Source organism: Echinops telfairi, unplaced genomic scaffold (assembly GCF_000313985.2).
Source record: "Echinops telfairi isolate 266 unplaced genomic scaffold, ASM31398v2 ScPeMD7_3533;HRSCAF=4204_0, whole genome shotgun sequence".
Taxonomy (NCBI): Eukaryota; Metazoa; Chordata; class Mammalia; order Afrosoricida; family Tenrecidae; genus Echinops; species Echinops telfairi.
Genome location: NW_022107431.1, coordinates 58,332,688 through 58,347,827, shown reverse-complemented (window position 1 = coordinate 58,347,827; position 15,140 = coordinate 58,332,688). Strand labels below are relative to the sequence as shown.

At 47.0% G+C, this 15,140-nt stretch overlaps 1 protein-coding gene across 4 annotated transcripts in view; it reads right to left on the bottom strand.

Moving 5' to 3' along the window:
- Positions 1 to 313: 313 nt before the first annotated feature.
- The window catches only part of TRMT11 (tRNA methyltransferase 11 homolog), a 56,139-nt gene continuing 41,312 nt past the window's right edge, over positions 314 to 15,140 (bottom strand). For 3 of the 4 annotated variants that reach the window (XM_045294687.1, XM_045294688.1, XM_045294691.1), the window contains one exon: positions 314 to 904. In XM_045294687.1, coding sequence (XP_045150622.1) covers positions 764 to 904 — 141 coding nt within the window. In that variant the 3' untranslated portion in view covers positions 314 to 763. The remainder of the gene's footprint in view (positions 905 to 15,140) is intronic. The other variant, XM_045294690.1, reaches the window with a different exon arrangement.

Sequence of the window (15,140 nt, the reverse complement as noted above, 5' to 3'; positions counted from 1 at the left end):
CTGCAAGAAAAATATAGCTTCTATTTCAAAGAGCACTGATTAGACTTAATACCATTAGAGAGCCATCAAGGATTTGTGTTGTTGCTGTTACTGCCTTAACGATCAGTTACTTGCTAAACCAAAAATTGCTGGTAGTTAACTTGACCGACCATCAAGGTTTCGGAATGCGAGAGCAAATCCAAGGTACAGATGAGCTTCAGATGTAGCCAGGCCTCACTAAGCCGGGCCTCTTTTCACGTTGTCAGGGCCTCCGTTTCTCCCTGCGTCCCCAACTTCAGTTTGTCTCCCCTCAAATACACTGGATACTAGACGGTTTGAAGAGTTCTAAGTACGCTTTATTAGTGGCAGGGTAAATCATTGACAATCGAAACCCAAATTAAACAAATCTACCTAATGAATTAATGCTCGACTACCATACACTGCCTCCACCACAGGCACCAGCTGTATGTGTTTGAAAAGCCAACAGTAAGAATGCCCTTTGTAAATTCTGGGCAAGAAAACATAGCGGTGCCGAGTCTCTTTCCATCAACACTTGAAAATACAAATATAAAGTAAGTTCAAGAAACCACATACAGAAGAAATAAGCTATAAAACAAAGTGACACTGTAAAGGACTGCTCAATTTACTTTGTAGTTTTGTTGTTGCTTTCCAATATGAAATAAATGTTCAAAGTACATGCTTTCTGGATGGAAGTTCGAATCCAGAAAGGTCTTTTTTCCCCGCCGCCAAGTGGAATCTTTACTTTTTCTTAATTGTCAAAATCTTAATTTTCACTCCTGGTAGGACTTTTCTTCCTTGGCATAATTCTCTTTGTTACCCCACTGAAATATTTCTCCCGAAAGGAATTGTGACCTTGGTATGGCAGGATCTGATCACTCAGCAGGTGGGAATACTGGTCCCGGTTCTGTTGGGATTGGAAAAGAAAAAATAAAGATGTTTGTTTCCTTAGCTTGCGACCACAGCAGGCATTTGCTAGAATCACAAACTCTCATTTTCTGGTGTGTATTTGTGGGGTTTTCTTTGCATATGTGTGGAGTGTAGAACATTCTCATTTTCTGGTGTGTATTTGTGGGGTGCAGAAAATTCAACATTTCTACACCTGGACCACACTCAGAAACCCAGAGCTTCCCGCACCTTCATCCCCCTCTGCAATCGCGGAGCAAACTCTTCCTGAGAAAACAGACCCAGGGCTCACCTTCGGCAAGCAGCTCATCACAAGCAAACCCCCTCTAACTACACTCGCTCTTCTGGACCCCAAGTTTGCACAAATTCCACTGCGACCGTGCTAAGAAGAGGAAGAAGTGCGCACCAACCCCACCAGGCGTTTGCGTGATGCCGTCCAGATGAGAACAACTATTTGGGGACATATCCACGCTCACAAGAATGTAAAATGATGCCTGAGCCATCTGTAAGCACCGTTGACGAAGATGTGGGTTAAACCAATGATCCCCCCACTTGCAGGCAAAGTCAGGGCTGGTCCTCACTTTGACACTGGACTCTGCAGCTATCCGTCCAGTGTAGACTGCCAAACACACTTAGGCTTAGAAAACGGGGGACGAGGCAGACAGCAGGAAATGCTGCAACATAAGCTTTGCATCCAGTATCACTAGCTTTCCCAAAATATGACAAGGAAAATCTAATTAGAAATAAAATGTCATTCTTAGCACGTCTGGAACTTCATGTTCGATTGCACAAGGATTAAAGTGATTTTGGAAACAGGTAAGGAAAATCAATGAGAAGAGGTGGCATCCAACTTTTCATCCGGACTTCTGTATCAAACGGTTTCTCACGGCCAGTGAGCCAATGCTGACTCACAGTGACCCCCGTGAGCTTCCAAGATTGTAACTGTTTACGGGAGTACACAGTCCAGTCTTTCTCCTGCCGTGCGGCTGGTGGTTTCGAACTGCCGACCATGTGGATCACAGCCCAATGCTTAGCCATGACACTACCAATGTCTGGACCAGATGAATCCTCAAAGTGTTCTTGGTGATTCTTGTGTGAAATGTCTTACTTTCGTCCTTTCCCTCCTATCTACCATGAATAAAAACTCAAGCTTTACCAAAGTCTGTTGGCTCAGTTGTTTATTCACAAACTCTTTTGCTGCGTACTTTAAACATTCACACATACAACAAAAAATATTTTAAATTATTTCACAGACTTCCTAGTGCACGAAAAATAATTAGGAGGTGACTTAAATTTCATGGCAATATGCTTATTAAAGTTCCAAATTCCTGCATGCCCAGTAGCCAATGCTTACTAATAATACAATGCTTACAGCAACGCACAATCCCCAAAGATAGAGGTTTTCCTTCCTAGTTAGCTCACAGATAAGGCCACTGAAAAAATAGCAAAGTAAAGGTAGTATTAACTTGGCACTTTTTTCTTTATGTTTATTCCAATCAACTCTCCAGCATTGTTATTTTGGGCAACAGCACATGATATACTTCTGTAGCTTCCTAGGTATTAAGGAAATACTCAGGTGGGAATAAAAGCAAGTTCTAACATCACAATTCTAGCAACAATCACTGCAGATTTGATTAAGTAAGTTTTCCCTTCTCAAAGAAGTTCTCCTTTATTAAAAGGTAATGGGTTCCATCTAATGTCCCCAAGCACCTACATACTAAACCTTAGAACCTGCCCCACCTGTCCCTCCCTCTTTTTTATCCTCCTACCTTCTAGAGCAGCGGTTCTCAACTGTGGGTCACAACCCCTTTGGGGGTTGAATTTACTTGGCATTTTTAATATGCCCAGGACTGTGCTAGATGCATTATCTGTAGTATCTAATATAAGCTCACATTCACTCTAAGGGGCAGGTATACTATTATCATCATTTTACAGATAGTGCATATTTAAAACTTCAGGTTAAAGACAACAGAGCTAGTCAGTAGCACAGCTAGGATTTACACTCAATGCAAAGAAAAAAACATTTCTCAAAAGGGGGCTAATAACCAGCATCATGATAGGCACAGAAATTATTGAAATGTTCAAGGATTTCATTTTAACTTGGATCCACAGTCAACACTTTTGAGAGACAGCCGTCAAGAAATCAAGCCAGAGACACACTTTCTGCAGAAGACCTCCTGAGGGCAGTAAAAAGCAGAGCTGTCACTCTGAGGGCTGAGGGGCACCTGGTCTCGGCCATGATAGTTCCAGTCCCCTCCTATGCACGCCCAAGCTGGACAATGACGCCCAAGCTGGACAATGACGGGGGACTGGAGAGGACTGGATGCACCTGAGTGACAGTAGGAGCAAAAGGTCCTGGGTGTGCCCTGCTCTGCCCGAATGAACAACCCTGTCTTGGAAGAAATACAGTCGAATGTTCCTTAGGGGCAGAGGGAGGGAGACTTCTCATGTGGGCATGTTATCAGGAGGGCCCAGATCCTGGAAAAAGATTCCATGCTTGGTTCAGTGTGAGGGCTTGAGGAAAAGTGGGAGACGCTCCTGGCTACAAACTGGCATGGAAGGAAGCTGTAACAGTGGGCACCAACAGGGCGCTGAGTCTGAGGCGGCGCAGGACTGGGCAGTCTCCGTTCTGCTGCACAGAGGGTGGCTGAGAGTCCGAGTGGACCGGCAACCCTGACAGTAACAAGCACCGTTGGACCCCAGAGGCCGCACTCAGAAGGACGGGCCGGCAGGAAGGCTGACTTCAGAAGAACTGCCCTTCCCCACCGCAGGGAGGATGTGTGCTCTGGGGGTCACAGGGTCTGGGGAGCAGGGCGGTCTACCAAGAAAGGAACAAGCTAGATGAGCAGCGCAATGATGTTTCTAGTCCTCAAGAGGATGCGTTTCAATGACGCAAAATGTTCCTAGCAGGCGGCGAAAGAGGCACGCAGTCCCTCTGGGAGTGCAGCCGATGCACTTCTCAGGCCTGAACTCGGGCAGCAGCAACACAGCGCACACCAGTACCCAGACTGAGCCTTGATGTGTTCATTTTAACATTCTTGAGAGCCTGACTGAGAAGTCATATGAAAGGAAGGGCTATGCTACCATCCTTCCCCTCCTCCACACAGTTTCATCCTGTCCTTTTGTCAAAGAAGATAATTAAGAGAAATCTGTCCGCTTCCTGAACTATATTCACTAAATCCTGGCAGAAATGTCTTCTCTTGGTTATGTTTTAAAGTGACGTCCAGATGTTGTCCCCTGGTCTGTTCCCTTAATTCTCTGTACATCTCTCTATCGTCATCAAAAACAGAAACCTGGTCCTAACCTCTCTCCTCTTCTCACATGTGTTCAGTCACCAACTCTTGGGGCGGCTACATCCTCAACATCTGCTCTCCTTTGCCCTTACCTCTATTAATGTCGTTTCGGCGTTTCTCATCTCCCAGCCCCTAAACTGTCCTGTGCGCCTGTCTTCAGTGTGCGCTTTCCACCCTATTCTCCATATTTTAACCAAATTCAACTGATTAAAATGCAAAGCTGTCCAAGTCTGAGGTTTGCCCCTTAACACTCAGGAGTCAGACTCAATGACTCGTTCTGGATGGCATCTCCCCCATCCCTCACCTGTACAGGAGGGATCAGAACACCTTTGGGCATTAAAGTCCTCCCCAGCTCCGCCCTCCTGCCCTCTATTTCCCCTGTGGCTCTACACCATGCAAGAGCATGCCGACCCCACTGCACTGAGGGCTCCTTGCTGGGGTAGTGGCTAGCGGAGCTGAGCAAGGACAATACAGGTGACAACGACGTGATTCCAGCAGGCAATCTTAGATGGCAGAGTCGTGTCGCGGCAGTCGAGAATATGTCTAGCAGACAGACTTCAGCTGCTGCCAGGCAACTAGCAGGAGGAAGCATAACTGGACCTAAAAGAGAAGCTGGATTATATAAGAAGAATCTGGCATCAGGACTGGAGGAAAGTTTATTAACAATCTGTGATATGCAGACGACACACCTTGCTTGCTGAAAATGAGCACTTGAAGCACTCGCTAATGAAAATCAAGGATTGCAGTCTTCAGTATGGATTATAACTCATTGTCAAGAAGCCCCATATCCTCACACCTGGACCAACAGGTAACATCACAACAAACAAAGAAAATAGGTAAGTTGTCACAGATTTTGTCATGCTTGCAGCCACCATCAATGTTCACGGACGCATCAGTCAAGAGACCAAAAGACAAATTGCAAAAGAGATGAAAAGGCTTGGGGTCAATCTGCTGCGCAAGACCTCTTTAGGTATTGAAAAGCAAGATGTCACTTTGAGGACTAAGTGTGCCTGACCCAAGCCACATATGCATGTGGAAGCTGGACCCTAAACAAGGAAGATCAAAGAAGGGGTGTATTCCAATTATGGTGTTGGTGAAGAATCTCGCAAAACCTATGGACTGCCAAAAGAACAAATACATCCATCTTGAAGAAGCACAAGCAGAATGCTTCTCAGAGCCAAGGATGGCAAGACTCCGTCTCACATACTTTGGATATGTTATCAGGAGAGACCAGACCCTGGAAAAGGTCTTGGTCAAGTGGAGAGGCCAGGAGGTGAAGAGGCAGGTCTTCAGAAGATGGATTGACACAGTGGCTAAGCACTGGGCTCAAACAGAGAACCATGTGGGGCTGGCCATTCCTTCCGTTGTTCACAGGGTCACTGAGTTAGAGCTGACTCACTGGCACCTAACAACAAGACAACAACAGAGCGCTCCAACAGCCTGTCTGTCACTGGAGGGTATCTATAGGGCAAGCGACCCATGATACAGGACAAGAGAATATAAAGAGCAGAGCCAGAAGTTAGGAATGAATGAGAGAAGCCTGGGAAACCTAAAAGCAATGCTTAAAATCTATGTTAATGATCACTTTTCAAGAAAACATGCACTACCTATGTATGGCGTTCTTCATCTGAATAATTTAGAACAAAGTGAAAATACAATGAGCCCTTAGCAGACAGGTTGTTTAGTGGGAAAGAGATACACCCTACCGGAAACCCTGGGGCGTTCAAATTTCAGAAATGCAACCACCGGAGGAAACCAACTACCTAAGCTATTTTCTTTCCCTGCCACATGGTACCGGAGAGTCGGGAGAAGGCTGTGCTGTGCTGGAGTGCTCGTTGCTACAGGACTGTGCGCACCCCGAGAACAGGGCCTTCTGCACAAGCCCCAGGCTCGTTGTGCAGCCACGCACTGCCCAGGAGCCATACGTTCCTTCTCAGAAGGCTGCACCAGGGGCTAGTTCTCAGGGGGTTGGGTGACCATTTTCGTTTATGTGGAAAAGACATAAAATGCCTCCCGTGGTTTACTCGGTCTTGTTCAAGCACACACCACTAAACGCACAGCGTGAGATATAAAGGCCAGACACCTATGCCCATTGTACGTTTAAAACAGACCCTGGTCCATCTGAAATACACCACCGTGCTGGCAGCATGCAGAATTTCCACTGCTTCACTGCTGGAGGGACGGCAACCTCAAGGTGCTCTCTCTGGCTCTTTCATCCTATCTATAGTTCAGTGACCGGGGCCAACACTTGAGAGGATGATATTCAACTTGACACATCTGTCACCACCTTTGCATGTCTCTTCTCTGCTCACATTCCCAGCCCAGCCCAACTAAGACCATCTTCCGTTTGCGGGGGTTTTCTTCTTCCTCCCCAACTCAGTATCACAAAGGCCAAAGTGTTTACTTAAAAGAAGAGTGTCCTCAAGCAGCCACCCTTCTCTCCCCCTTGCCCTTGTGTGCGAATGCTTAAATTTCCAAATGTGTCTACCTCTACTAGTCCAGATAACGTCTATAGATCATAAAACCTGAGGTCAGCCGATTTTCGGGGAGCATGAACTACTTGGTGAAAAATAACACACAGTTATGAAACACCAAGGAATAAAATGAGTGGTGAAAGATCAGAAAGAGACCTTTCCCAAATTTCAAGAACCACTCTCTAAGTAGGGATCCTGGCGACAGTAACCAGAACTGGGTAAAGCATTGGCTTGAGACTGCTGATTCCACTGTCCAGTATTTAATATCACTGTTATTACCAGTTAAAATTTCCTGTAGAAAAATTTCTAGTGCCACAAATGACTACAGCAACGTTTCCCGGAGTGGGTTATATCACTCCACTGTGGGGAGTGGGGTTGTGTGGCTGAAAGGATCCAGGGGGGCAGCCAAAGCAGGGATCTACACTTGACCCTGGATTCCAGGCTATAGTATAAAAGTTTATCATTGCCAGGGGGTCACTGAGTAATTGCTTTTCTGCAAAAGGGGGCCGCGAGTCAAATAAGTATGGGAACCTCTGTATGTCTATGATGGACATACAGACCTGTCCCTTAATCTTACAGGATGGTCCGTGATTAAAAATAAGACAAGAAACAGGAGTCCCTGAGAGGGACAGTGTGTGCTCAGCTACTAACCCAAAGAGTGGCGGGTGAGTCCACCTGGAGGTAGTTTGGAACAAAGGCCCGGTGGCCTGCACCAGAGAGTGCCGAACCATGGAAAGCCTTTCAGAGCCCACACCATGAGAGGCACTTGCCGTGGAGTTGAATTCCAACCCATGGCACCGCACGTGGTGCCGAGGAGATGCGCAGCCCGCAGTGTTTGTGACCTCTCAGAGACTTCCAGGCCTTTCTTTGGACGCACCTGCGAGTGGGTTGAAACCATCAGCCCGAGGAGCCCAGGGCCAGCCTGTCCGCACCGCCCAGGGGCTCTGTGGAATGAACAAGTAAGCCTCAACCACTTTCTAAAACTGTAACCTACAAGTTCAAATCTGCCACACTGTTGACACACCCCTATTCTTTGACCTCGTTTAGATATGGAGAAACTGAGGCTGAAGGTTAATCTGCCAAAGGTACGGTGCTCGTTAGTAGGCAGCACTGTCGGAACTGTGGTAGAGATCAGACTTCCAAGTTCATGTTTTTCCCATTATGCTTTTCTTTCCTTCTCTGTTTTAGGAGAAATTAGATCAAAACAACAGCAAAAGAGTTAATTTCCCACGTGGTGGATTAGTGGGTCTTTCAAAATGCAGTAGGACATCTAGAAGGTATTCCTCGCTGAATAGCAGCATTATGGTAGCACATATTTCAGATCTGAACTTTCAGACAGAACCCTGTTAACCACTGTCCCACCCAACCAATTTCCTGTCCTATCAGTACGGCTAATTCTAAACATAAACCACTGGAGGAATTTAACACCCTTGCCAAGGAAACCAAAGGGAGCCTAGGATTGGCAGTGGACTTTTGTGTGTGCACTGCCCTCTGCTGGCCACAACAGAGACCTCCTCACAGGATTTCCTGATGGGAACGGAAGAGTCTAAACTCAACGCCAGCCTCCAGAACTGCTTTTTCCCTAGCAGTTTGCAAATCCCCATCGCTGTAAACATCCAGATTGTCACAGGCCCACGTGGCCCAGGCGGTTTCCTCCTTTTCCCTTCAGGGAGAAGCGTGTATTCATTCCATAGTCATGCCATTTCATATTTGAAAAGAATGATGTGGGAATCATCATGCCTCGATGATTCAGAGATCACTGATACCTGTCCCCAGCCTACACTGCAAGTTATTATTTTGAAAAAGAAACATGGAAACATAGGAACTTCAGCAAAATCATCCTTAATTATTTTACTATTAACTAACTCGCCGAACTCCAGTTCGATGGAGTCGATATATTCTGACTCATAGAGCCATGCCGTCCCGTAAGACAGTCGAACTGCCCCTGTGGGTAATTGCACGCAAACTAAGCCCCAGCCATCTCCGACGGGGCTGCTGGTGGGTTCAAACTGTAGACTGTGGTTAGCAGACCAACACATAACCCGCCGAAAATCAGAGTAGCAAAAGTAACCCCCCAAAAGGCACATCATACTTGAGTATTTCATTTTAATCTGAAAGAGAACAAATTCACGAGAAATAAAATTATGTTCTGTAGTAATATTTGCAACTGACAATTTAAATGGAACTATTTTGACATCTTGGGCTATTGTGACACACACACGTCTTTGAGAAAGACAAGTAATTATATGTGTATATTTGCATATACACATACACGTCTTTCTCAAAAAAAAAAAGTCTCAGAAACTGCTCAGATTTGAAGGGAACTCGAGATTCTAGACTGATGACCCCACTTAAGTAAAACTGTCCTTTTTAGATCAGTGTCCTTTCTAAGCTATCTGCCATTCTTTTTATCATCTACTCCCTAAACAACTACAGACAAAATATTAGGATTTTCAAAAATGTTGCCACATTCATCTGCTTTTTTGATTTACTTTTCATAAAAAACAAACAGAACAAAAAGAACAGAGTGTTTGTACCTGACTTCTGAAGAGAGCCATGCTAATGAGGAACTTCACGATATTTGCAATCAGAAAACACTGACTAGTCCTGCTCTTCCTTCCCAACAATGATTCTATTGTTAAATATTGTTGAATTCCATTGGTTTTTAGAAGAGACCAAAAGAATCACTGAACAGATAATATTCAACCCCTAAATATTTATTGACGGATGAACAAACCAGTCAAGGGTTATGAATTCATGCAGTTTATATGCTAGTGACAGAGATACAGGAAACAGCGTCACCCACACTGTTAGTAAACAGGGGGTGGGGGCACCACAGGGCTCTACGGAGGCATCTAGTTCGGTGCGGTGCCGGGAATGGACTCAAGAAGAGCAGCAGAAGGACACTGGGCCTCCACTTAAGTGCTCCCTCAATGCAAGAACACTTTCTTCTGTCAAACTGGCATTCCTTGATGCTCACCTTCCCGACACAATTGCTGAAGACAAAGCAGATGCATAAACAAATGTGGTGAAGAAAGCTGATGGTGCCCGGCTATCAAAAGATATAGTGTCTGGGGTCTTAAAGGCTTGAAGGTAAATAAGCGGCCATCTAGCTCAGAAGCAACAAAGCCCTCATGGAAGAAACACACTAGCCTGTGCGGTCACGAGGTGTCGAAGGGGTCAGGTATCAAGCATCATCAGAACAAAAAAATCATATCATTGTGAATGAGGGGGAGTGCAGAATGGAGACCCAAAGCCCATTTATAGGCCACTGGACAGCCCTTTACTGAAGGGTCTCAGGGAGGAGACGAGCCATTCAGGGTATGATGTAGCAACAATGAAACATACAACTTTCCTCTAGTTCCTAGATGTTTTCTCGCCACCCCCCCCCCACCACCCCCCACTATCATGATCCGAATTCTACCTTGCAAGTCTGGCTAGACCAGAGGATGTACACTGGTACAGAAAGGAACTGAAAACACAGGGAATCCAGGGCGGATGATCCCTTCAGGACCAGTGGTGTGAGTGGCGATACTGGGAGGGCAGAGGGAGGGTGGGTTGGTAAGGGGGAACCGATTACAAGGATCTACATATGACCTCCTCCCTGGGGGACAGACAACAGAAAAGTGGGTGAAGGGAGATGTCGGACAGTGCAAGATATGACAAAATAACAATTTATAAATTTATCAAGGTTCATGAGGGAGGGGGGAGCGGGGAGGGAGGGGGAAAATGAGGATCTGATGCCAGGGGCTTATGTGGAGAGCAAATGTTTTGAGAATGATGAGGGCAATGAATGTACAAATATGCTTGACACAATTGATGTATGTATGGATTGTGAGAAGAGTTGTATGAGCCCCTAATGAAACGATTAAAAACAAAAATAGGAAAGAACTTATCCAAGACATGGGGCAGGGAGGAAAACACAATGTTGGAGAGGAGACTGGAGACTGGAAAGAGTTAAGGACCCCCCCTCGGAACTAGCCACACAAGGCGGGCGACGGCCTGCTGAGCCAGAAGGAAGGTGGCGCACAATGAAAGTGGCCAGCCAGGCCGGAGCCTGAGCAGGTTGGCCCTGGGCGAGGATGTCAAGAATCTTAGGCCTATTCCTAAATTCCACACAAAGTCGTGTGAGTTTCAAGCATGGGAGTTTCATTGCCTATTTATATGTTGAAAGATATTCTGGTTACAGGGTAAGAAATAGCCCGGCGAGAATGAGGGAAGTCAGATCAGGGACTACTGCCATCCGCCGAGAGAGTAGCTCTTCTCTGTGGTACCGTCTGTGGGCGGATAAAATCATCCAAGAGCATCCCTCACCCACGCAGGGAGCCCAAGCCACATTTCTGAAAGTCAGACTCAATTCCTGTCTCCTCCTTGGCAGTTTCACAATCACTCACCAAGCCCTCGTGTACCCACCTGCCCAATAAACTTTACCTCCAAGATCTCCTTTACGGCCTCCAATTTACAACCTCCTTTTACAACCTCCAAGTCCACCGGCATTCAGTGAGAGCCGCCTCACGGTTGCCTGACCAGACCAGCAGCCTCCTGACCGCCAGGGCACTGCTGATAACTTTCCACACTTCAACCCCCCCAGGAGCACAAGCTGCCGGCAGCTTCTGAACCTCACCCATGTACCGGCTTCTATCACTCAGGCACCATCTCCTCAGGCCAATACTCATGTATCTCCACGGGGCATCGTTTATAGATCACACGGAGTCACAACTTCTTTTGCTGCAATATTTGCATGACCACTTCTCCACGTGAACAAGCTCTGAGCAGATGAAGCAGTCCTTTCAGCCCCAAGACCTGGCCTAAAAGACCCCAAAAGAGATGCAAGGCAAAGCAAGTCCTGGCTTCCCCTGAGGGGATCCACGAACAGGTTGGGGGAAGTAGAAAAAGATAAAAATGGTCCACGCTATAGCTTTCATTTCTCATAGCAGAATGTCCAGAATTTCACTTGCCCTCGCTTCTTCTGACACGTGCATCAGTGGCCTGACCCGGCAGAAACAGAGCCCACGGCAGTCACCGGGCAGAAACTTCCCGAGCCTCGTTGGGCACTCAGCTCCTCGCCCACCATCTGGGTAAAGCCACAATGCTCTCTCGCAGCGTGTCCTTTCACTGCCCAAACTTCAGCGATGGGACATACGGACGGAGTATTAAATGACAAAATGACTGTCCTTTATGAGGAAGGACAGGTGTCATTTCAGAGATGAATTCGTGGGAATAGCTTTCAGAAGAAATCCAAATGGCTTCCATTTCCATCATGGGTCAGGTCAACTTGTCCTTTCCTCCCTGACGGTTCCTGATAATGACATAACGCTTTCTTTTACCTCGCTCATGTTAACCTGAAGTCATTTATATTCCCTGAGCGACACCGTGGATACGAGACAGCGGTCACACTGCCAACACGCCAATACACATGGCTCCCAGCGCTCCTCTAGGACCCGTGACCACCGTCATCACCACCAGCCACGGCGCCGTCGGCCGGGCTCCCCAGAAGGACTCTGGGATCCCGAACCAGACCGGCTCTGCTCCACATTCCCAGATGAGGGGAAAGAGGGAAAGCAAAGAGATGGCAGGGAAAGCAGCGGGTGGATTTTCTTTCTGGTCATTAGCGGAGCGTGATATGAAATGTAACTGGCAGGGCTGAATATAATGGGCCTCAGTTCAGCTTCAGGGTAATTACCCATGTCCGGCTCTTGTTTAAAAAATCTGTTCCCCTTATCAAAGCCTCCCACTGTTCTCCATCTGGTACTGGACGGTAGCTCTCGAAGCCGCTTGTGTTAAAGTTATACAACTGTAAACAGCACGCGGCCCTTTCCACACCAAGGACCAGCAGGCCAGAAGCCTGGCAGTACACGAGACTACAGAGGAGCCCCAACGGTACTCGCAATGGAAACAAGGGAAGGTTGAAAATCTTCATCCCTCAGTTAGGTATTTGCATATGCTCAGTACTTAAAGAAAAATTATTAGACTGCCAGGTACAAAGCAGAAAGAGTCTAAGGGGTTTTTATTCTTCTAAAGACTTGGTCTCGGAAACTCACCGGGGCAGTTCCGCCTTGCCCTTCAGGGTCCGAGTCAGCATCGGCTCCGGCCGTGCGTGAGCATGGGGATTAATTACCTCAAGTCTATGGAAGTTATGTACGTGTGCGTGCGTAAATCTTCCTGTCGACATTCTGACACCTGAGTGAAAATGAGCACTGAACGGTGACGTCTGACCTCCCCACACACTCCTCTCTAGCTATGACAGCAGAAGCGTGCACTTCCGGCGATCATGATGCAGAACTCTGAACACTTTCTACCTCACCTTTACTAATCCGTGACTTTATCAAACTCAAAGCTTAACCTCAAATCTAACATCGAGTCAGTAACACCACACAATTGAATGACCATATGAGTTCTTATTTCTAATCTTCATTAAAACTGAGGAGGCGCTGGCTTACTCTCTTAGGTAGCAAAGGATGAATAAGAAAGGCACCCCAAGCCCTCATGCACACGCTTACTCTCTGGTACATAACGTCCCAACTGCAGTGTGCATTCTTTAAATACGTCTGGTCTCTCTTCAGCCAGTGACCCACAGTATGCAGTATTCTAGTCGAATGTCTACGTTCCCTGAGTGGGAAGTAGAAGCAAGCAGCAGAGGTAGCAGCACCGAGGGAAGAGCCAGAATGGTGGGATTCCTGCCCGGCACCCGAGATGGTGATGGCTTGGGGCAGGAGGCTTGCCAGCAGAGTGAGATCCCTCCTGGGTATATGTCTGCAGAGCTAGGTTTGCCTGGAGCTGAAGCTGAGCTTCGGGCGGAGGGTGTTTGGGGGTATTTATTGGCAGAGCAAAACGAAGCAGGCAGCAGTCAACAGACCGTGTGGTTACAAAACAGAGGACAAAGAGAGGGGTATCTGTGAGCACACTTGAGAAGAGACTGTCCTGAACAAAGAACTGTATCTTGAGTGATCCTCGTCCTGAATTGTAACCTGTCAGTTTCTCTTAAAAAAAGAAAATCAAAATCGTCACAACTGAACCAATAGAACACATCGTGGAAAAGGGAGAGAGGATCAAAGTTCTCAGGGATTTCATTTTACGTGGTTTCACAATTAGCTCCCATAGAATTAATAGCCAAGAAATCAAATAGCATATTGCATTGGGCGAATCTGCAGCACGAGACTTCTGTAACGTGTTAAGGAGCAAAGATGTCACTTGGAGGACTGTGCTGCGCCTGACCTAGGCCTCGTCTGCAGGTGAAAGATGAGCAACAGCAGCGGGCAAGAAAGCTGGGAGAAGAATGGTCTCGGGAATGCAGCTGAAGTCCCAAGGACTGCCAGAGAACAAACACATGTGTCTTGGGAGAAATGTGGTCAAAGTATGCCTTGGAAGCGGGAATGGGGAGACTTCATCTCATCCGCTTGGGACATGTTATCAGGAGAGACCCGTCGCTGGAAAAGAACATCAAACTTGGAGGAGGGTCTCGGAAAAGCAGCAAGCCTTCAATGAGCTGGGCTGACACCAGTGGCTGCCGTCACGGGTCCAACATCAACACAGTCACGGGGGCGGGACAGCACAAGACCAGGCAAGGGTTTCCTTTGGTTGTACACACGATCGCTACTGACAGAAGCAACGCAACGGCATCTAACAAAAGTTTTCTCACGAACCCCATAATGGTGCGTAAGCTCTGAGAGTTGTTTGGCCGTATGGTAATGGATTATGCGACTCAGTACAAATGTAGAGTGACTTGGAGAGCGGGCTGGTGTCACAATTAGTAAAGGTTAGAGGGGGAGGCATGCTGCACCTACGCCTCATCTGAACGGACCTAGGGGAGATGTTGACTTTGATGCTTCTTTCCCATCGGACGCCAGCCACCCTCACATAACTTACAGCTTACGACTGGATTTACAACATGAAATGCAGCACCAGAGGCTTTTCTGAGGCTTTCTCAAACAGAAGTACAAACAAAATGCATAATGCAAATTCGCTTCCCATCTCATAAATAATTTTGAAAAAGGTTCTCTCTTGAGCTACACGTTTCAAAGATGCCGACCAAAGGGAAAAGTGGTACTGGAAAAGGTGGGGGGGGGGGAGCAGGCTCTGAGGGTGACGGTGCTGACAAGATGGATCAGGGTGCCATATGGCTGGCCCTCTATGAGACATGACGTCCCTCACTGACCCATAGCCCTACAGGGGACAACACCGGAGACACAGTGTGGGAACTGTGCCCCATTTGATCCCGCCACACTGAGGCAAAACACTTAGGGGTGCAACAGAACAGCAAGGGAATGGAGCAGTGAGGTCCCCAGGGAATGGTGAAGGTGGACTTTGGGGCCAGGGTGTGTTGCCCCAACAGAACGAACTGGAAAACATTCCTAAAGGCCAACAAATAGTCCATCAACTAACTACAAGCTTTTCTTTCTTGTTGTGTTTTATTTTGTTTTTTGTCATTGGTTTGTTGTTGTTTTGTTGTATACTATTGCTTGATTTTGCT